General features: G+C 32.1%; 1 protein-coding gene across 1 annotated transcript in view; it reads right to left on the reverse strand.

The window, feature by feature from the left end:
• LOC133179013 (voltage-dependent calcium channel type A subunit alpha-1-like) overlaps window positions 1–22,263 on the reverse strand; it is a 60,411-nt gene that overhangs the window by 27,186 nt on the left and 10,962 nt on the right. The window contains exons 7-23 of the mRNA XM_061313689.1: window positions 20,375–20,490; window positions 19,842–19,901; window positions 19,204–19,305; window positions 18,362–18,449; window positions 14,651–14,778; window positions 14,099–14,211; window positions 13,600–13,712; window positions 13,143–13,274; window positions 12,805–12,877; window positions 12,455–12,581; window positions 10,607–10,707; window positions 9,230–9,351; window positions 8,882–9,006; window positions 8,493–8,513; window positions 7,276–7,402; window positions 6,839–7,028; window positions 5,454–5,560 (exon numbers count right to left, since the gene is read on the reverse strand). Of these exons, the coding sequence (XP_061169673.1) occupies window positions 5,454–5,560; window positions 6,839–7,028; window positions 7,276–7,402; window positions 8,493–8,513; window positions 8,882–9,006; window positions 9,230–9,351; window positions 10,607–10,707; window positions 12,455–12,581; window positions 12,805–12,877; window positions 13,143–13,274; window positions 13,600–13,712; window positions 14,099–14,211; window positions 14,651–14,778; window positions 18,362–18,449; window positions 19,204–19,305; window positions 19,842–19,901; window positions 20,375–20,490 (1,845 nt within the window). The remainder of the gene's footprint in view (window positions 1–5,453; window positions 5,561–6,838; window positions 7,029–7,275; window positions 7,403–8,492; window positions 8,514–8,881; window positions 9,007–9,229; window positions 9,352–10,606; window positions 10,708–12,454; window positions 12,582–12,804; window positions 12,878–13,142; window positions 13,275–13,599; window positions 13,713–14,098; window positions 14,212–14,650; window positions 14,779–18,361; window positions 18,450–19,203; window positions 19,306–19,841; window positions 19,902–20,374; window positions 20,491–22,263) is intronic.

The following is a 22,263-nucleotide window of genomic DNA, read 5'->3' on the forward strand; positions in this document are numbered from 1 at the left end:
AAAATTCTAAAAGATGTAAATCTGCCAATTTTGATAAAAGATTTTTTTAAATTCATTTACAAAAAGCAAGATTTCTACAATTGAACTCAACATCATTTTGGTCTATTCAAAATGGATTAAATTCATCAGAACTTGCATTTGGAATTTTTGATGTGCAAATGCCTCTAATTTGTGGCTCTATATAAAGACAAGAGGTCAAAGGGCCTTAACAATCACCAGAGTTAGTACAACATATTTGTTTATTTATAATTAGCATAGCTGAATTATCAAAAGGAAAGGGTATTCCCCTCAGTAGAGTAAAAATGTTCCTATTTCTCAAATCTGATAAAAACACCCTTGCTTTTAACAACTAAGTAGTTTGTTTGCCTGCTACATGCCTAGGAGTAGGGGATATGATTTTCAAAGAATTATGGCATATTTCACTATATGATTATGTAATAGAGCACCACCATAACATTAGAACCCCTGACCCACTGGCCATGAATTTCATAATTTAAGTAGATCGAGACATGTACCCACGAGTAAAGCATTCATTTTGATGGTTTTGGCCCTATTCCTAAGGCCTCAGGGAGGCAAAGACTATGGAATTCATAATTCATGTTCTTCTTGACCCATACATGCCATGAGCCAAAAATTGGTTCGAATTAGCTAAGCCATTCTAGAGAAGAAGCTAAAAATGTTCAAATGTTAATGGATGACTGACGACACATGAAAACAGATAGCAAAGGTCATGTGAGTGACAAAGCTGAACTAAAAACCAAGTTTTAAAATCAGATCATAGTACATTGGGGTGTATATGTATCTTATAATCTTTTCATTTTTTGGCCTGTTTTGAAATAAACTGTTATTTCCCACATTGCTCCTCCCTGCCACTTTGTGTATTGAGGTGTATAGAGGTGTGTTGTTCATATTTAATATCATGGGAAAGTGCTCAGGGTGTTCATCAATTATACAGATTTTTGATGATCAATGGGTATATTTAATTATGAATTGTCCATGCATGAAACGTCTTCGATTACCATGATAATGGGACATATGACATCAACTCTACTTACCCAATTTTCCCACTGTGTGATCAGAACAGTAATTCCATTATTCATATGCTGTGTTAACACTTAAACATCCATATAACTGATCATTTCTGCCTTAATTTAGAAACTTTGCCACTTGTTCACTTAATTCACTTAACAATAATGTTAATTTCTTGAGCATTTTATATTTCTAGTTCTAGCTAATCAGTTGGTTTACATTGAAAACTTGTACATTTTGCAATTCTTTGGATTAGCAATTTTTACTGAAATTCCAAATATATCAAGATATGAGCAAAGAAGGTAAATGTCCATCACTGGCAATACACATTATGTAAGATTTATCACATTTTTTTTTCAACCTATGTGATGAAAGTGTGTTATGATAAAATCTTATCTCTTACACAATTCAGTGAAATAATTATCTTTCTGTATCATGGATTTTAACTACTATAGTTTACTATAACTCTTGCAACATCATTTTAATTCAAATAACATAGCACATTTTTTGCAACACTGTGAACATTGATACACATGTACCTGCTTAAATTTCCAGGGGTCAGTGTGACTTCTTTTTTGATAAACTGACCATAAAAAAGCATTTATGTACATTATCTCAGAGGAAAAAAGGTTGTGCCTTAAATAAAACCAGGGAAGCATTAGTTGCATGGGATTATCTTTGTTGAAAGTTAATCAGAAGAGACTTCAAGGAAAACCAGAGAACTGTGTTAATTGGCTTTTTTTTTTTTTGGTTATAAAAAATAGTCATCTCTAAGTTTCAAATACTAGCTAGGGTACCCATAATCTTACAGGACTATACATGTCAACCCAAAGCCAAAATTTTAAAACCCAATACCAATAATTAGTATGGAAAATGGTGTGTAACACTCAGATTCACAGCACACAGACAACAGCTTGTTTTATCTCAAAATTCACTAGCATCATGTAACTTCTACTCAGTGGAACTCTTATCTCTCCAATTTAAACCCCCTCCCCCCAAAAAAAGTCACCCTAAGAGATATGGCTTTCCATGTGTCAATCATTCACTCCATCTTGATTTATACCTTAAAAATGACCTGTTCAGAGAATTTTTATTATTCATAGAATATTTACCATATAATTTTACCTTGACCTTTGGACTTTAAAGTTTCTTGGGAGTAAAAATATGGGTACAACACTTTACTGATGCAACAGTATTTGCTGGTATACTTCCAAGCTTTTACAAGCAATTTTTGTCAAGTAGCAAGTACTACACATGGGGACTTTCCTGGGCCAAAATCTTTTTTCTGACATTGGAGGGACTATTTCAGACTTTACGTCATTTTTATGCCCCCGTAATTGAAGATTCAGGGGTATATAATTTTTGCCCTGTCTGTCTGTCCGCAAAACCTTTAACCTTGCCCATAACTTTTGATTGGTTGAAGCTACGGCTTTCATATTTCACATGTGATTCCTTGTGACAAGACCTTCCTTTTGGTACCAACATACCTTGACCTCTTAACCTAAACCTTGGAGTCTGACCCACTTCTGCAAAATTTTACCCAACTTTAACCTTGGCCATAACTTTTGAACAATTGGTGCTGAGGCTTTTGTATTTCACATGTGTATTCATCGTAACAAGATCTTTCCATGGGTGTAAATATTTTTGACCTTGACCTTAGAGTTTGACCCACTTTTAAAAAACTTTAATCTAGGCCATAACTTTTGAACAGTTAGTACTAGGGCTTTCAAATTTCACATGCATGTTACTTGTGACAAGACCTACCTTTGTTTATCAACAATTTTGACCTTTTGACCTTGGAGTTTGACCTACTTTTGCAAAACTTTTACCTTTGCTATAACTTTTGAATGGTTGGTGGTAGAACTTTTATATTTTGCATGTGTATTTCTTATGACACGGTCTTCCACTGCATACCATTAATTTTGATTCTTTGACCTTGACCTTTGACCCACTTTTAGAAAACATTAACCTTGACCATAACTGTTGAATGTTTGATGCTTGGGCTTTCATATTTATTAGGTATATCCACTGACACAAGTCCTTTCTTTTGGTAACAATATTTTTGATCTCTTGACCTTGACCTTGGAGTTTGACTTGCATTTGATAAACTTTAACCTTTGCCAAAAGCTGCCATACCAGAGCATCAGTGTTTCAGAAATACATCTTGTTTAAACATGCTTTCCATCTTTAAAGATTTTTTTTTTTAAATACTGGTAATAAAATTCTTTTCATGTTTTTTTTTTTTTTTAAATAGGAAAAATTATAGTGACTGCTCAAAAATCATAACAAAATGGATAATGTTAACTTAAAATCTCTGACTAGTACAACCTGATTTAAACTAAGTTCATATCACTGTGTAATGTTGGTCCAAATTAACACTTCTAAGAAAATAAAGTACATGATATATTTATGTTTAAATTAGAGTGGCTTAGATATTTAGTGACTTTAAGTTAATTAAGGGAAAAAAGTGCACTGGAACTTTTACATTGGTGAACTATAAGGAAATCTGTGGCAGTACAATTCTCTACAATATCAACGACTTACCTAACGACATTTGAATTACTATAATTAAAAATGAAGTCAAGAAAGGCATCAACAGAGTGAAAAATAAAATGAGTCAAAAGCAGAAAAGACATTATCTCCACATAATGGAGAATCCCCTCGCAACAGAGGAGTCTAGCTTACAAATACCTCGCTATCTCAAACTTGTCGGGACTTAGATTAAACTTTGATATATTCAAGGATTCAAAATAACAAGGTTAAAAAACATTAACACTCTATTGGCACTTCCATCCAATTTTGTTGCGAGGGGATTTAATGAAATTTAAAACAAAAAAAAAAAGTTTCAAAAATTCATCACACATTTATACATAAACACATAGTTAGTTTCGAAGATAAAGTTACAGAAGTGCCCACTGCAAATCACATAAAATGTATATTTCAAAGCAATCATTGTTGAATCTGATAAAATTTATATCTGCATTAAAAGTAGCATTGGTGCATAAAGTTACGCTTTTTCTATATATAGACTAAGAATACTTAAAGATGTCTAGTCTAAATACAAAACTAAATAATCTGCATGAAAAAAAATAAAAATCTGAAACCTGAAAATTGACTCAAATCCTGTAGTTTTGTTTTCTTCAGATGTCAAAAGGTTATTTTTAGATTTTTTTTCTTTCTATTTTTCTTTCATTATTTATTTATTTTTATTTGTTGTTTTTGTTCATTCATACTACAAAACTTGACTAAGATGGATTCAGGAATAGGAGCCATAAATGTCAATTCTATTGATTGAGAATATATATATATATATATATATATATATATATATATATATATATATATATATATATATATATATATATATCATTTAAGCTCCACTAAGATAAAACAATCAGACAGAATATATCAAAACTTATTGCAGTTCGTAGAAATTTGGCTCTGCATGGAGATACATGTAAATGTATAAAATTTCTAGACAGTGTTCAAAAATGGTGAGAAATAATGAATAGTTTCATAAAAGTCTCAGTAATTCAGTAGTATAAATAAATGAATTTTATGCTAATTGATTTTTTGATTAGTGTACATTGCAATTGTCATAATTGTCCTTTTTACTTTTGCAAATTATCATCCTATTCAGACCTTTTGTAAATCACTGTTAAAATCAATATTCAAAATATGTGGGCATTTTCCAAGGAATCCTTTTGTGTCCTTGACAAAATCTCAGTGGAGCTAATATGGAGCACATCATCTATTATATATTGTGCCAAACATTTGACTATTATATGACAATGATACAAATATACAAAGAATTCTGTATGTTCAACACCTTCCTATGCTGGCTACATTTCTATTTCATTGATTGACATTCAAATTCAAATTATATACTCGTAACTCTGAAAAAAATAGTTCTGTGGATAACTTTGGCATGAAGTAAATATATTACTGTTATGTATTTTCCCTAACAAATAACCCTCTGTATAATCTAAACATCCAAATTAATGACTTCACTTTGAACGATCAGAAAAGCTTATGGTGTTAATGCCCTAAGGAGAGACACAATAGCTATAGAGGGTTTGTTGGGAGATCTTGACAGAATCACTTAAAAAATTTATTACAAGGGTAATTCTCTATTGAACAAATAACTATTATTTAACAAAAAATACTTGTAAGTTTATATTTCAAAATTTCATATCTCCATCAACTTTTGTTGCTGTTTTTTTCTTCAAATAGTTAATAGTATAAGAATTAAGCTGAAAAGTACCTTAAGAGCTTAAAAATTATATTTTAAAAACAAAAAAATAAACAGTCATGATTATTTTTCACAAAATGATATTCAGTAATGAAAAAAAATTTTAAGGGTGTTGAATCATACAGATTCTACTGTACTGAGAGTATATATACTCCCTATTGTAAATACATACTGAAAGAAGAAAGCCACTAATGCACAGATGACAACGGTGGCATCCAGAATATTCCACAGATTTCTACAGTAGGACCCGGGATGAAGGAACACTCCCAGATCAATCACCTACAATACACAGGTTATAAATACTGGTACACAGCTAAAAGTATTCCACAGCTAAATGTATTCTGTTAAGGTCAAGATCTAGTAAATGACTTTAGACCGTCTTTTCGGTGCTAGATCCATTATGACGTCATAATCAATTTACACTTTCCTTTTCCCGTACTTTACAGCTCCAATAGAATTATGTAGAAAATAAAGTATTTTCATGGCATTCAATTTGAAATCATGTGAAAAGTAATCCCGATACCTATATTCAATTTTACATTATTTTAAAGAAGAGGTTAAGAACATACAAATTACCGTTTTCTGAGAGACTGTAGGCAATCTGAATACATTTCCTTCATCTGATATGGAAAAAACTCCCATATTCTTGACTGGCTTTCTTAATTTTTCATTGAAAATGACAGTTTACAAGATGGTTTTTGTCTTATTTTCTTGCAAATTAAGCCCCGATACACCTTATTTGACCGCGCTATAGTTATAAAGCATCATAAAAGGAATTTATTTCTCAAGTTTGAGAAATCTGTAGGCTCTTTTCATTTACTAGATCTTGACCTTAACATACACATTTTTGCAGTTATCATATTTTAAGGACATACGCAACATAGTTTGAACTTTATTGTCTTTCTCCCTGGAGTTGAAGAGTTCCAGTACTTAAAGGGACTGTGTGCTACATTTTAATGTCTATATATGTTGTTGTACACTTCTTCTAAAACAAGTTTGGATAAACAAAACATCTAGAATTTATGCTTAGTAATTTTTGTATATTTTTCTTTGAATTATACTAGAATTTTCATTAATAGATGTCTTTTCAAAACCCCTGGTAATGCATGCTGATTTTTTTGTCTATGAACATCTGATGGCACTATAATCTTAAATTAAGAATATCTTGAAAAATTATCAGTAGGTAAGGTACATTGCGTATGTCCTTAACACCTTTGGCACTGCTTCTTGTCCACTAATTCATGTACACACTAATATATGATTAAAGCCGATACATGTCATTGTCAAAACTCTTCTGCACTAATTCATGATTATCAGTTGAAGATGATTGTGATAAATTTTAAGTGCGCTTATTTATGTACATTCACAGTAACTGAGAGCAAAAAAAAACAGTCTCAGAGAATAATTTGCTTCTTAATTTTTCTTATTCTTCAATAATTCACTATATAAGCACATGTTTATATTAATTCTGTTTAATATTGTACAGATCACAACTGAGGTAATGGCCACTTTAATATGTAAAATCCTTAAAAAATAAAATTCTTATTAGAAGCTTACCTTCAGTATCATTTCCACAGTGAACACGATTGTGAAGACATAATCAAAGTAGTTAAGGATTTGGTTCCTAAGGGCCTTCTCGTTGACTGGTTCCTCAGTGGCTAGCGCAAAACTACTAGCACAGATAACGATCATAATGAACAGGTCAAAGTAGCGCAGATTCACAACAAAATGACAGAAACGTCGTATTCTGAAAAACAAAGTAAGATAAACTAATTTCATCTTTTTAAAATTTCTTCATTCACAATATTTAGTAACTAATTTTTAACACCAATAATTAAGATAAACTTTAAGGCTAAGATGAGAAGCCAGCTAAGCTAATATCAAATCTAACTGCCTAAATTCAAATTTCACTTTATTTGAGTTTCATTTCTTAATTATGCCTGAGACTCTAGTTCCTTTCAGACAGGCTCATCATTAAAAAAAAAAACACCTACGGATTTTTTGGTCCAAATATGAACATGGAGCTGTAGGGTAACATTGGCCTTGGGCCCCCAAATGCACTCTCCTCCTCCTCTTTTTTAGGGGGCTGAGGAGGGGGGTCCTCCTCACTGTTGTTGCTGTCTGAAAAACCAATCAACTAACAGTTATAGCCTGAATGCCCAAATAAATGATAGTTACTTGTCATAAAGCACCAATCAAATTTTATCATCTTTTGAAATGAAACTAATGGAGTGCTTTCCATAGTGCCTTGATAGTGAATGTAAAAATAATTATATCTTCAATACAAAAGAACACTATAATTCTAATTATTCATTTGATACATGCAAATCACAAGTGCATCAGTCTAACATTTGCAACTTCCTTCAAACATTTGTGAGTCTCTATACCACATTACACAGAAGTTAACAACTTCTGAATATTTAATGCTTTTGTTAATTATTATAAACCTTATTCTTTACATGGCATTCAATTCCGCAAGAAGCACTGGCTATGTGCAGATATGTTTTTCATTATCATTTGGTTAAAGGAAACTGCAGGTCTCATTTTTATTCAGAGACATTAGATAAATTTAAAATTCAGAACTTAAAAATGTAGTTTAAAGTAATTGATACTATCATTCTTTTCATAAAATTTTTAAAATTCTAACTTAGAATAATCAGTACACTTAAAATAAGAGAAAAAATATTCATAGCCGATGGTAAAATACTGTAAATTACACATAGCCAATTGTGAAATATCGGGGACTGTAAATTGCACGTCGCCGACCGTAAAATACTGTAAATCATAGTTTATTCATGAGAACTAAAATATTTACACATAATTTTATGAGATTGTATCGATGGAGAAAGAAAGCTCCCATCAATTTCAAAAAGTTTAATAATCAATGAAAAAAGATTAATAATAAACTTTTATTATTCTTTATACAGATGATTTTATAAGAGCAGTGCTATTATTTTCTCATGAATTGTAAATGATACAGTATTTTTACCTAGTGTGACTATAATATGCAAATTGATACTTGATGTGAAAATCAAGCTATTAATTAAAGCTCCTTACAAAGAAAAAAAAATCACACAAAACACAAAAACTTTTATTCAAAACCATTTAAGAAAAGAAATGGAATGAAACTTTGTGATCAATGCCCTAAAAGGTTAATCTACGAAAAAATTTAAAATACAAGTTCAAAAGCAATCCTGTGTTGATAAAATACCTGCTGGTTTGTTATTGTTTTCTGCAAATTAAAATATGCCACAATATTCAACATAAATAAGCAAATTAAGAAACAAAATTATCGAGTCTAATATGTTGTCAAAAAAATATTTCAAGTCACTTTTGTTACTGCACAAAAAAGATCCTTAGCATTGTTAAAAATATTTGCATGTATGTAACATACTCAGAGAAAAACAGGAAAAATTTTTAGCAACATGAAGAACATTTGGTTCTCATGCTTAAATCTGAGGGGTCAACTGAAACTTTCTGAGACACATGCTTTATTTTCAAAAAAGACAACACCTTGCATCTCAAAGATGAGACAATGCTGACATTTAAAGCTAGACAATAAAGAAATATGAAGAAAACAGAGCATAATTTTAAACTTGCCTGTGTCAAGGCCATCATTATCAAATTCGTTCTGTGAGATGTTGCTTTTCTTGGCCACTGCATTAGCAGTGTTTTTGTTATTTTTCAGGTCATTCTGGTGGTTACTGTCTTTGCTAAAAGAGATACTGTGAGTGAAAAATTTATCTAGCATGGTTCATAAAAGCCCCTGATGTCAAGTTATACACACAAACATTACAACATACTATAAGATATTTTATACCAGAAGATCATGCAATCTTGCTCCACCTAGGTAACTTTATTTGCAGTTCATTTATAGAGACAATAAAGTGAAAATACTTGTAATGCCATTGTACTACCCTGTTAATGATATAAATAATGTATACTTACTAATTAAAGTTGCTGACTTTGGGGTTCTCCTCATTGTTGGCCGGAGAGGGGGGACAGATATTCACTGTCACTGCCTGTGTCGCAGAACCCTCCTCCAGAACTTCTTTTTCCAGTTTATTTCTCTATAAGAACAGAAATGTAGTTGATGTATGAAAGTGAACTTTGCTTCGGGTTTGACACTAAAATTGTTTATAATTTGAACTATTCAAACATGCAAGCCTCAATATCATGAACTTTAAAAATTCTCCCTCACATGAATTTTGATCCAAAAAAAAAAAAAAAAAAAAAAAAAAGGAAAGATTGAAATCTTTTTTCTGAAAATGATCAAAATTTCCTTATTCTGACCGAGACTTGGATGTAAATCATGTTAATGTTTCTAAACATATGGATAGCCAACAACATTGATTCTACAATAGGTAAACTGACTTTTAAAGAACGATGTTATTAATCTACATACACTTTGGGGTCAATGAAAAATTTACAATGACAACACAAATTTCCAAAATCAGTGCCACTCAGCATTACATTCGACACTACTTCTCCTCAGATTCAATTCAAATTTATTTAAAACCCTCATGACACACTGCTCTGAAGATGAAAAACACATTTCCACTGCAGTTATTTTGAGCTTAGATTTATATACATTTGCAAAACAAAAAATTAATAATAATAATAAAAGTATAGAGAAAGGACAAGAGATAGAGTAATTAAATTTATATTTAATACTAATCTGAAAATATACACATTGTATATTTATTCAATTTGAAATAAATTGGTGTATATTGGAGCATATTTTAAGAAAATGTGAGAGATAGCACAGGTAGGAAACTATAAGAAGATCTAGAATACTTAATAAGGCTTGAATTCAACCTGGGAATGGTCTGTGAATTGGTTTTGGACGTCTTTTCTCACTTCTTCTAGATGCTGCCAAAGGAAAACCAACACAATGCAGTAAAGAAATATTAAGCAAAACTGCGTTCATGACCCTTGAATAAGGAATGGATTTCCATAGAAGGTAAAGGGAACATGCACAGAATAAAGCAAACAACATAATAAGCCTATTCCACAACAACTAGCTTTATTTTATGTATAATGCTTTTAAGCAGCTTATTAGTATGCTTTGAGCTATCATGCAAGCACAATGCAAACCTGGTAGTTTTATTACAATAACTAAATAGACAATATGAAATCATGGCACTTTTTTTTATTATAACAGTCAAATTTTGCAACTAAATCAATTTCTCAAAAGAAACAAAATATATCTACCGGTAGTATCAATTTATAAAATTATAAAAGAAAGATAATGGAGTCAGCTTTAACCACCCAAATTTATCCAAGGTTAAAATGTAAACTGGTATCCTGTATATAAACTGGTACCTCTTTCCGTCCCACTTCCTCTTCCTCCTCTGCAGCTGTCATTTCCTGTGCATTGGTCAAGTTGTCCACAGCAATAGCCAAGAACACATTCAGCAGTGTGTCTGTCTTGAGTTAAGAATAAATCAGAATCTACAACTATTTATGAAAACATTACTGCGTGCAAATGCTTCATTCATATCATTTTGAGTACAGTGGCGCCGCGTTTATCCGGACGCCATTTATCCGGACGCTTCACCATCCGGACGATATTTTTTGGGAACCGATTTTTTCCACGTTATTTTGTCTCATTAATCCGGAAATTCGCGTTCCGTATCCGGACGGTCAATTTCTACTACAAAACGTAATATTTCATTGTAAAATGACTCGTTTATCCGGACGGTAATATTTCAAGAAACGACTTTTTCACACTTATCTTGCATTCGTGTTAATTGTTGTAAAAACATTGGCCATGCAGTCAGTTTGAAGGCGGTTACCTGTGACCTACAAACAATAGCGTCTATAATTAGCCTGTGTTTACCCCCAATTCAATCACACGTTTATCTTTAGTATGAAGCAAAGCATTTAGCTTATACTGTGCATTAATTAAATAATAATCCGTTCAAAATCATATTGCTAACCGTATATACATCGGTAAATTCATGAGAATTTTGGAGAGTTGTAAATTAAATGAACAATAAATAACGAGCGATCTCGTAATGCTCTTTACCATGTTGATTGCGTTAGTTTAAAATACTAATCTATTTCTAATAACGTTAATGTATTTGAAACGCTTTTTTCCCACAAGACATTTTACAAAGGTACATAATTGAAGAAATATCTCTATTTAATGTAGTACCATTTACAAACGTCCATTACTTTAGAAAAGATATATAAAACTTACGTTAGGTACAGATGTTGTTTACGTTTTTCAAGGTATTTTTAATGATGGGAAGTCAAACTTAGCTTCTCTAGAAAAAATGATAATGATAATCATAAAGATGGCTTGTGTTTGCGAATGTTTTTAATACTTTGTATGAGTTAGCTTGCAGTGTTCAGTTATTTTATAGTAACCCTGTGTAATGAATATACGGGGAATATACGGCGTTAGTTTATATTTGAACATTTTCAATGATGATGCTGAACAGTTCTGTCATATCATATGAGCTTCAATAAATATAAAATATGGCGAAATAAAACAACAGTAGATCAAATTTATTCAACCCATGAAGTCACATGCCAAAGAGAAGGCGAATTAAAAAAGGAGGTCTCGGCATAAAATTGCCCATCCATTTTTTATTGCAGAAATTACATTTTAATCTATTTTTTCTTTAATCAATTACTGCTTTTAAAACAATAAACCAAAATATAATTTAAAAGTTTTTTTTTTCTTTGCTGTCACATTTTAAACAGGAATGTGCATATATACATGCTTAAAGAGTGTTTTTTGAGATGTGATTCAATTATCCGGACGATTTCGTTGGGGACAGAGACGTCCGGATAAACGAGGCGCCACTGTATACTCATACAATTGACAAATGATGGGTGTCTAATAATCAGCTGGTAAAATTGATGTGAATAGTGATAACAATGATGCCAAAGTCACTCCTTTCTATTCCCATTTCTATAATGTAGATTCCTTAATATACACCAGGAATTTCTTATTGCATAATTTTGCACAAAGCAACACTCAAATAATAAACTTACTAGCAGTTATTTTTGAATTGCTGAATACATATATTTCTTGATCAACCTGTCCACTTGCCAATTCAAATTCTTGCGATTTGATGTCTACAAATCATTTTGTGACAAAAAGTACTCGCGTAAAATAAGGAATTTACAGTATCTGTGATGTTGGGCAATGAAGGATACAGTTTCCAAACACCACAAGGATGATGAAATAGATAGAGTAAAACATCCCTGTCTTGTCCCCCTCCTCAATTCCATGAGCCCTGATCCCAGCATACATCACTTCATTCCAGTCTGCTCCCGTCAGAATCTGCCAAATACAGAGGAACAAGGAACAAATTTTAGAAAAACTGAACCAACTATTAAGTCTGAGTTCCGCATCCTTTTAACTAAGCAAAATCTCTGTATTTTTTTTTTACTAAATTACATTACTATTTTTTTTTCTCAATTTCCATTTGATATCTGGCAATCAAAATTGTGTAAAAATTACACAACCTTTTCTAAAATGATAATAATCCTGCAGTTTCTCTTACCTGGAACACAGTCAGTAGGGCTATTGGGAAGGTGTCAAAGTGTGCATCTGGTCTTCCATCATCAAAATTCATTCTGTCAAAAAATGCAGTATGCATTTTAGACTATTTTTTAAATTAATGAGTTTTGACAAAGCCCAGCTGATGAGAAAAAAAATTACATTTTGGATCACTAGTCAAAGAAGTAATTTTGCCTCATCATGACTGTGAACTGATTCGGTATATAATCTTTATAATATGTCTAATACAATTACTAAAAAATACATTAAAAACACTTCTTCATTGAATCTATTTACTCATATCAACCATACCGACAAGTATACATTGTTCAATGTACTTACTCTCCCCCAAACAGCTGCATCCCCAGCAGAGCGAAGATAAGAATGAAGAGAAAGAGCAGGAACAACAGACTGACAATTGACCTCATACTGCTAAGTAGGGAGACCACCAGGTTACGGAGCGAGGACCAGTATCTGTAACAAAAATTACATTAAAGGTTTGTTAACACAAAGACTAGCTACCTTTTTTTTTCTCTCACATTCAAGATTGTACTTTTCTCAAGATAAAAGGCCTTTCACCTTAACCATAAATAAAGTACCTTAATACATTCTGTATACTAAAAAATAGTGATACAAGTACATTCAAATAGATTTTCACCAAACATATTAGACATCAATTCATGGATTAGCTTCAAATGACTTATAAAAGGCAGTGAAAATTCTGTTTCAAACAAATCTGATTTCTGCACATCCAATTTTGCATGTCATCTGCCATGCCATCCTTAAAGTAAATACATACCTGGTGACTTTGAAGACTCTCAGTAATCGCAGTGCTCGGAGTGTACTAATGCCAAAAGAGGCTCCATCCTTGTAATACGACCATATGACCTCTATAATACTAACTATTATAACCTGTAAGAAACCATCCAGAGTCATCTTTCTTTCCATGAATATACATATTTGTTAGATATCCTACTTGAATGCCAAGAAAACATGGACAATAGATTGAAAAATTAAAATAAGTTTTAAACAGGTAAAGATTAAGTGAAATGAATATCAGCAATAAAAAATACATTTAATAAGAAAAAAAGCATACTAAACTCAACCTATCTTTCTCCCATATTTAATCAAATAAGTAATTCATACATTTAAGTTCAACCAATCCAAACCCTCATATATTTCTCCTTGAGGTTTATACGTCATTTTAATTTGAAATGCTTTGTTTCACAAGTTTACTATCAATATACTAAATTTGATTTAACTTTTTCAGGTTGTTGGAAGTTTAAATTTACACTTACCCCACAATCAAATATATTGAAAGATGACTGGAAGTATGTCCGGATCCCTAATCCATACATCTTTATTAACATTTCAAATATAAATAATCCTAGGAAAACAAATTCTGTATAATCTGAAAATCAACACAAAGAAAAATTAGTGCAAAAAATATTATTCATCAACAAGAGAGGAAAAAAAGAATTGAAATTGATTTCAATTTCTTCCTCATACACTAAAGGATAAAACAGATTTAAAACTTGAAGTGTGACAATGATACTTATTTCTTTAATAACTGATACTGTACACCAACGTTTATTCGTGTGCGAGAAATATCTGCGACTTTCGTGACCTACTTTAACTTGCGAATGTTAATTGCCGCGAACCAATTATTTTGCTTTGTATTTTTAGAGAATGTTTCCTCAGTCATGAAAAAATAATAGAAGCAGACTTACTTGAAACTGACGAATCATGAATAAAAGATGACGTGAATAATAGTTGGTTTACAGTACCTTCTCTTAAACTTTCCAGGTAAGCTTTACATATATACAGAAGTGTACCAAAATGAGACATACATAAAAACTGTTCATGCCACTCGGCTTGTCCATAATGCTCTGATGCAGTGCACACTGTATTTAAAAACACTAGAACAATGACTGTCCAATAAAATGGCTGGCTTTTCACCAAACGTCGTAAAGAATACCTGAAAAATACATCAAATATTACATATATAAGGGTGTAATTTTCTGATCATTGGTTCAGTCACTAGTGAGATCAAACATAGGTGACTTGAGTTAACTTATAAAGATGTACCTGTACAGGTATATAACGGGGTTAGACACTTGTCAATATTTGGTCTCGCCATTTGGCTTACCTTGGTACTGATTTCAAGTTGCCCGAATAAATTTCAGGTCGTCATCCGAACAATGAAGACAAGCAACAAGTATTAATAAGCAAATTTTAGAAACTTTTTTCACAATGCTACTTATATTTATTTTTAAATATGTAAGCTTTATTATAGAATATTCTCAACTCATCAGCAAGTCGTCATTTGGGCGAGCCAGACTAAAAACAAGAAGTCTGTGAGCCAATGCTCACTAATAATACCCCCGCTTTGATGTGAATATACATTCTAATGTGAATGTACACAAGTTCAGTTATGGACAGACACATGGATGAACAAGAAGTTAACATCAGATTCGTACAAAAATGAATCCCACCATATTGCAGGCCTAAACAAAGAGTGTGCTAAAATTTCAAGCATCTGCAATCAGTAGTTGCTGAGAAAACTGCGACCAAAATTTGTTATGTATGGTAGGGACAGACGCACGGATAAACAGGAAGTTGACATCGGATTCATACAAAAATGAATCCCACCATATGACATGCCTAAACAAAGAATGTGCTAAAATTTCAAGCATCTGCAATCAGTAGTTGCTGAGAAAACTGCAACCAAAATTTGTTACGTATGGTACAGACAGACGCACGGATAAACAGGAAGTCGACATCGGATTCATACAAAAATGTATCCCACCATATGACATGCCTAAACAAAGAGTGTGCTAAAATTTCAAGCATCTGCAATCAGTAGTTGCTGAGAAAACTGCGACCAAAATTTGTTAATGTAAGGTATGGACAGATGCATGGATAAACAGGAAGTTGACATCGGATTCGTACTAAAATGAATCCCACCATATGGCATGCCTAAACAAAAAATGCTTTAAAATTTCAAGCATCTGCAATCAGTAGTTGCTGAGAAAACTGTGACGAAAAATTTGTTATGGACAGACAGACACACAAGGTTAAAACAGTATACCCCCCTCTCCTTCGGGGCGGGGTATAAAAAGGTCATCCAAAATCATTCCGAGTGGAATTGAAGAGGTGACGAGTGTGAATGTCAAACCCTGATACACATGTATAATCATCTTCACAATGTCAAGGTTTTGTACTTACCGTTACATACATAAAACCTTGACAGTGTGAAGATGATATAAAATTGGTTCACTTTATATAAATTAAATCTGCAAACATTATATAGAATCATAATTAAGATTTTGGGGAAGTTAACTTTCGAGTCATTCAGTGTTTGCAACAAAAGAGTATAGGCCCTTTAATGCATTGATTTTTTAAGCAATACTGACATTTAAAACTTTCAAATTTAGTAAAATACAATTTATATGGTTGAAACACTAACATAAATTCAAGCAGCTCAATTATGTTTGAATTCCTTTGAATAAGTGATTTCTATCAAACTAATAAATGCCTAGTAAAGAGTCAAATAAAGACAAATGCTCAAATGTGTGTTATAAAATAATGAATTATCCATGAGATCAAACAACCAAGGCCAAATCAATTGCAGCCTTCACAGGTCTCACGTCAAGCCCCGGTTGTGGCCTGAACTTTTCATGCGTTTATCAAGCCATGGTATTCCAATACGACAATGAGATAATGAGTCTAAGTCCACTCAGGGTTTAAGTGAATTCAATAGACATTAATGAGTCCCCTGGTACTGTTTTATAAAACAGCTAATACCAGAGCATTATCTTTTCCCCCTGAAATGATGAGGACTTTCAGATGGAAATTTATCCTATTATTTCAACAAGAAATCCAGAGACAGTTCTGAATTTTGCAATCCTTATTATCAAGATTTGCAATTACAATGAAATGGTTCTTAGGTCTCCAATATAATTGTGTCCTTTGATTTTTCTGTATAATGAATTCTAACAGCCAAAACATGCAATGTTGAAGCCAAGGGTATTAGCATTGTTTCTATCATTCAAATAAAAAAAAATAAATGAATGCAGCAGTAATGAACCTATTGGAGAGAGTTCTATTTCATGGTTTTATTGTTAACATGCAGCTTTTCAGCAAAATCTAGATTGCATAAACAGAGATTTTTTCCCCCAAGATTTACTGATTAAAAAAAAATGAAACCCAGCTTTTATCAATTTTCAGAAAATTAATTCAATGATATGAAAAACTCAAGAATCCTGATCACTTCAGGGCATCATTATAAATCTCACTCTCATATCTCAACATCATGAACCTTTACTGCCAACAACAGACAATTAAAGCCTTGATCTCCGTTAGCTAAGTTTATACCCATTGTGGGGGAGAGGAAACAGAGAGGGAGTATATACAGGGGGTTTGTTTGGCCTTCCAAGACCTCAATCAAGCCACAGTTTCTTTTATTGATTATCTTTAGTCTGAGCTCTGTGTTTGGGGCAGATTTTTAATGCCACACAGAGAAGGATTCCTCCATTGCCTTTAAATATAGCCCCTGTTTGTCAGTCGTTCTCAGCAATGATAAATGGCTTCCTCTTGTTTTGAACATTAGCTGCTCTTCAGAAAAATGCAAAATAAGTTGATTTACCATTATGTTGGGAAGAAAAACAGTTTAATACTCCTAACTACTCTTTCAGTTCTCAGTAATACAACACTTTAATGACAAACTGGGTTCAAATAGTTCTTTGCACTTTTGACAACAAAATGTATTTATAGCCATATCGTTATCAGAATTTCAAAGGATATTTATATATCTTTTGAAATTTTTCCTCTTCATGTGTTTATTGTCTAGCACTACAAGTCTCATATCAAGCATTAATTGTCATTTGTAGGTTAGATCAGATGTTGATCTAAATGAATATTTAATACAGATACAACTTTAAGTACTTCAGAATGGAACTGCTCGAAGACTCTGACTTGGTCCAGATCTTATCCAGATCTACAGCATGCAATTGCATGTTTGGTAAAAAGTTTTCTCTAATTAAAAAGTACTGCTATGTTGAAATGAAACTGTCCCCAAAAATATTAATCTTCCCTTCCATCTTAAAAGAAAAAGACCAGAGGCAACCTCTGAAGAAAACTTGGTAAATTTTTTGATCTATCATCCACTGGCAAATTTGGTTCTGATCACCACAAGTCTTATGACTTGAGAATCTACCTACTCTGAAAGTTTTCAGCTACAATGAAAAGAAACCTCTCCCCAACTTCATGGAGGTGAGCCAAAAAGTATTCAGGATAAATTTTCTTGCTTTTTTTTTGTTGTTGTTGTTTTTGTTTTAAACTTTTGCAAACCAGTCATTAGAAGCAATTATCACCCTTCTAAGCCATTATCAGCCTAGGCAGACAACACTGCTTAACAGTAAATGAATCTCTGCAACTCTAGATCATTAGGACAATGTTAGGAATTATATGGGCATTGCCTGATTTTTTTTCCTTTTCCTCTTCAGATCATCAAATTGGATGGATTTCTCCTCATAAGTACATCTGCACCTGATACTCACCTAAAATGTTTTTCAGCTTTCCAAAATGCAGCACACCTTCCTGTGCGTTTTCTGCTTTGTATTTTTGATCTGCCTAATGAATATGAACCTAAAATACAAATCAAGAGATATGGCAACTGATTCTACGAAAATAAAATTATATTTTTGCAGTTCGAAAGAATTTTAACAATTTTATTACAGTTAGTTACTACAGCAATATCATTTGTTTAAACTAAGACACAGAATAACAGACTTCTGTGAAGTCTACTTAATATGTACTAATTCTACTGGAAACAGAGCAAAAGTACAGGAGGATTCATATTTTAAAAAATTGCCTAAATATACACAGAAAGGAAAACAGTTGGATGGACATCATACCAAAAAATAACTGTTTTACTTATAGAAACCTATCATTGGAATACATTAATAATTATATCATGATTACTTAACAAATTTTTTGTGATGGAGGTAAAAAACACTGGGGACAACGTTCTGTTGATCTGATTACTATAGAATTTTTAAGGTTCTTCTTTTTGAGACAGTTTTATGAAAGATCAAGGGAGAGTTTGATAACTAAGTACAAGGGCCTCACTTGGAGTAGTTGATGTTTGAGCTGTATTAGCATAAGCAGTGGATTTAGAGGCTTTGTAAATTCATTTTCCGATACAGGTTGGCTGTAATAAGAGTTGATCAGATTGGAAAATGAAAGTACACAGTACCAATGTAAACACAATGCTGTCATTTCTACGGAATTAAGCAAGCCTCCATATTGATCTATAGCTGCTTTATTTACTGTGTTATGAATGTTGGATTAAAGTGGTGAAATTCTTTCCCTATACAGCTAGAACACAAAAATTCCTCACCTATATTTATGTCTGATAGTAAATCATCATCATTATCTTCATTGTTTTCATCACTCGGTTCCTTTCCCATTTTCTTCATTTTTGTGGCGGCTCTTTTCCGTGCTGTAAAAATTTGCATCCATGGAGTTCAGCAGAAAGTTAGATACTGTGAAATCACTAATTTTCTTGGGGGGTTAATTTTTGTTGTTTTATAGGTATGCGGAGACCCACTAATTCAGGTCCACACAAAATGTAAAATTTCATACATATATAACTATACTCAACAATTCTTCATCCATGAAATTAAATCCCCATGAACCTGAATTAATTCTTTTGTCAAACCACGAAAATTTGAACCCACAAAAATATGTGATTTTACAGTATGCATGCCAATTAATGTTTCAGTTAAAGAATTCAATAGGCAAAAAGAAATATGGAGAACTTTAACAAACACAAAATGAACTAACAGATCACTTTCTCAATCATTTTCAACTTCAATTTCCATGTGGTTGATCTTCAAATTACATTGTATATACATGTATATGTGTGTGTGTGCATATGTTGTGTTATATGTCTGATCAAAACATGATCAAAACAGTAACAATTTAGCTTTATGCTTCTGTCTTTTAGTACCATCAGTACTTTTGAATCTTATTTACCCTCCATAATTCTCAATTTATCTTCATCTGTAGTTCTTTCTTCATTTAGTATCACTTCCTCTGTGAATATAAATTAGATATACACTCTTTTAATCTTTAGCATTCACTGGGACCATTATCATCATGTATAAAATACAAATACATTGTACGGTAAGGCTCATCAAAGAACTTCAATGTAGAAATTAGAATGTGTTCCATTTTTTATCATACCAAGGCCACAAAAACAAGGATGTTTAATGGACCTCACATAATGTAATATTTACCTATTTTTTTATTTCATTCTTAAAATATCATGTAATATTTGGTGTAGGTTGCTCAATTTTTTTACCAATTAGAAAACATTCTTTTACAACTGCATATAGTACATGTTTTCTACTCTGTACATATGTATTGTATTTAGCCACACAAAGAAAGTGTTTTATGACTACTATAATTAATCCATGTATTTGATAATCAAATTCCAGTTGTGAAGGATGGGGGGGTGGGGTGGGGGTGGGGGGGTGGGGTGGGGTTACAGAGACATCTATACCAACCTGCCTTGCAGATCCACTCTAAATATCCACTTAACTCCATGTCTATTTGCTGCTGTCTTCGAAGTTTTATGTAAGATCTCCTATTTTCTACTCTTAATCTCTCTTTAGCAAATTCTCTAAAAAAAGTATTAAACAAGGCCTTGTTATTGAAAGTAAAAATGAAGAAACAAGTACCTGTATGTCAAACCAAGTCTCTGAGGAAACTGTAGCTTTACTGATTGAGACTTAACAAAAGTTATCATGACAACACATTGCAATAAAAAATTATGGATAGAATTTAACAGTCTACATTTATTCCAAGTTTTCCCAAAATCAAAAAATTGAAGAATGCATATGATTTGAAAAAAATTAATAATTCATTTGTTATTTTTAGACAATGGACACACATAAAGATAATAAAAATTGTAATACATGTACCAGTAAAGCATTTTGTACATATCATATATGGCATATGATTCCATATTTCATTCTTATACATGTATGTAAAAATAGAATTTTGAAAGACTCTATTTTTGATGCTTTTATCATGTGTTTAAAATCAGACTGAAACTGGAGTTGCAATTTTGCAGAATTTAACAGAATCATCACATTTGATTGAAACAACTCTGCCTCAACAAATTGTTGGAAAATAAAAGCCCTGCAATTCAAGCTAGTTGTTTATGTTTCCTGATATGGTCTACTTGTGCCTCAAGTTTTTTTAAAATCTATTATAGTTGTGGTAGCATTTTGAATAATTGTTAACAGTCACACAGACTGACAGAAGATTGAAACCTTGAAATGCAATGCAAAAGCTCTTCTGGTCTTTGATAAGTAGAGTTAATAAAAACTGATCTATCTAGAAATTAAGATTCTGGTTTGATGTTCATTATTGGTAATTTAAGTAACAAATGAAATCCCATGAATATTTGTTTCCAATTTTCACTTAAAAAAATGATTCAGGAAAGAGATTCTATCTGACAAGTGCTTATTTCTGTAATTTTAAGAAACATGTACATGTATACAATGAAGTCTGACATGTCCTTGAACTCCCAGTGTAATGACTCCAATCTTTTTATTATTCTAGATTTATATAAGATTTATATATCATCATAGGATTAATTAAGTCACAAATGTAATGAACAACCTTCTCCTTATTTATAGGGCATTTGCTGATTAAGTTTCCTCTTGTACTACTTGACAGTTGTAATTTCCAATAGAGAAATTTCACTAGTGCACAAGGTTCAGTAAAATTTAAAAATCTAGATGGACCTTTATGAAAGCCCAACCACAAGTAGTCAATCCTTTTACTTAAAAATTACTTTTGGCATATTGCTTGTATCTAAATTTAACAGACAAATATATTCTGATAAAGGGTTTTCTCATTCAATCTGTATTAAGGGAGGGCAGGTATAATACATGTAAATGTACATGATGTATATGCCAAAATTTATCAGGACTGTTTGTTGTATTAAATAAGGCAATATCCTGTGAAACCTGCTACATGAATGGAGAGTGAATTCTTTAATCACTATATAAAGATATTTTGACCAATGTAATTTAATTGCTTCAAGGACCTAATATGTTAACATTTTTCAGTTATAAAACCTGTCTTCTAAGTCTGGTCATTCAACCATTGACACTGTTAGGATAATCATCAACAGTGTGAAATAGCGCTATTTATTCCTCACAATTTGATGCATTATTGATACAGTTCAGTCTTGCAAGCGCAATAGCTTGTAGTTACATATATATTGATTAGATATAGCCAGAGTGGACCAAATCCATCTCTAATATTGGTGATATACATATATAATCCATGTAGCATACCAAAATGAAATTCATATATAAACCACAAATTATGAAAAACAGCCAATTATCATTGCCCACTCAATCAGCCAGTCTCATATGTC

Source organism: Saccostrea echinata, unplaced genomic scaffold (genome assembly GCF_033153115.1).
Source record: "Saccostrea echinata isolate AGI-Se365-2 ecotype Australia unplaced genomic scaffold, CSIRO_AGI_Sech_v1 ptg000004l, whole genome shotgun sequence".
NCBI lineage: Eukaryota > Metazoa > Mollusca > Bivalvia > Ostreida > Ostreidae > Saccostrea > Saccostrea echinata.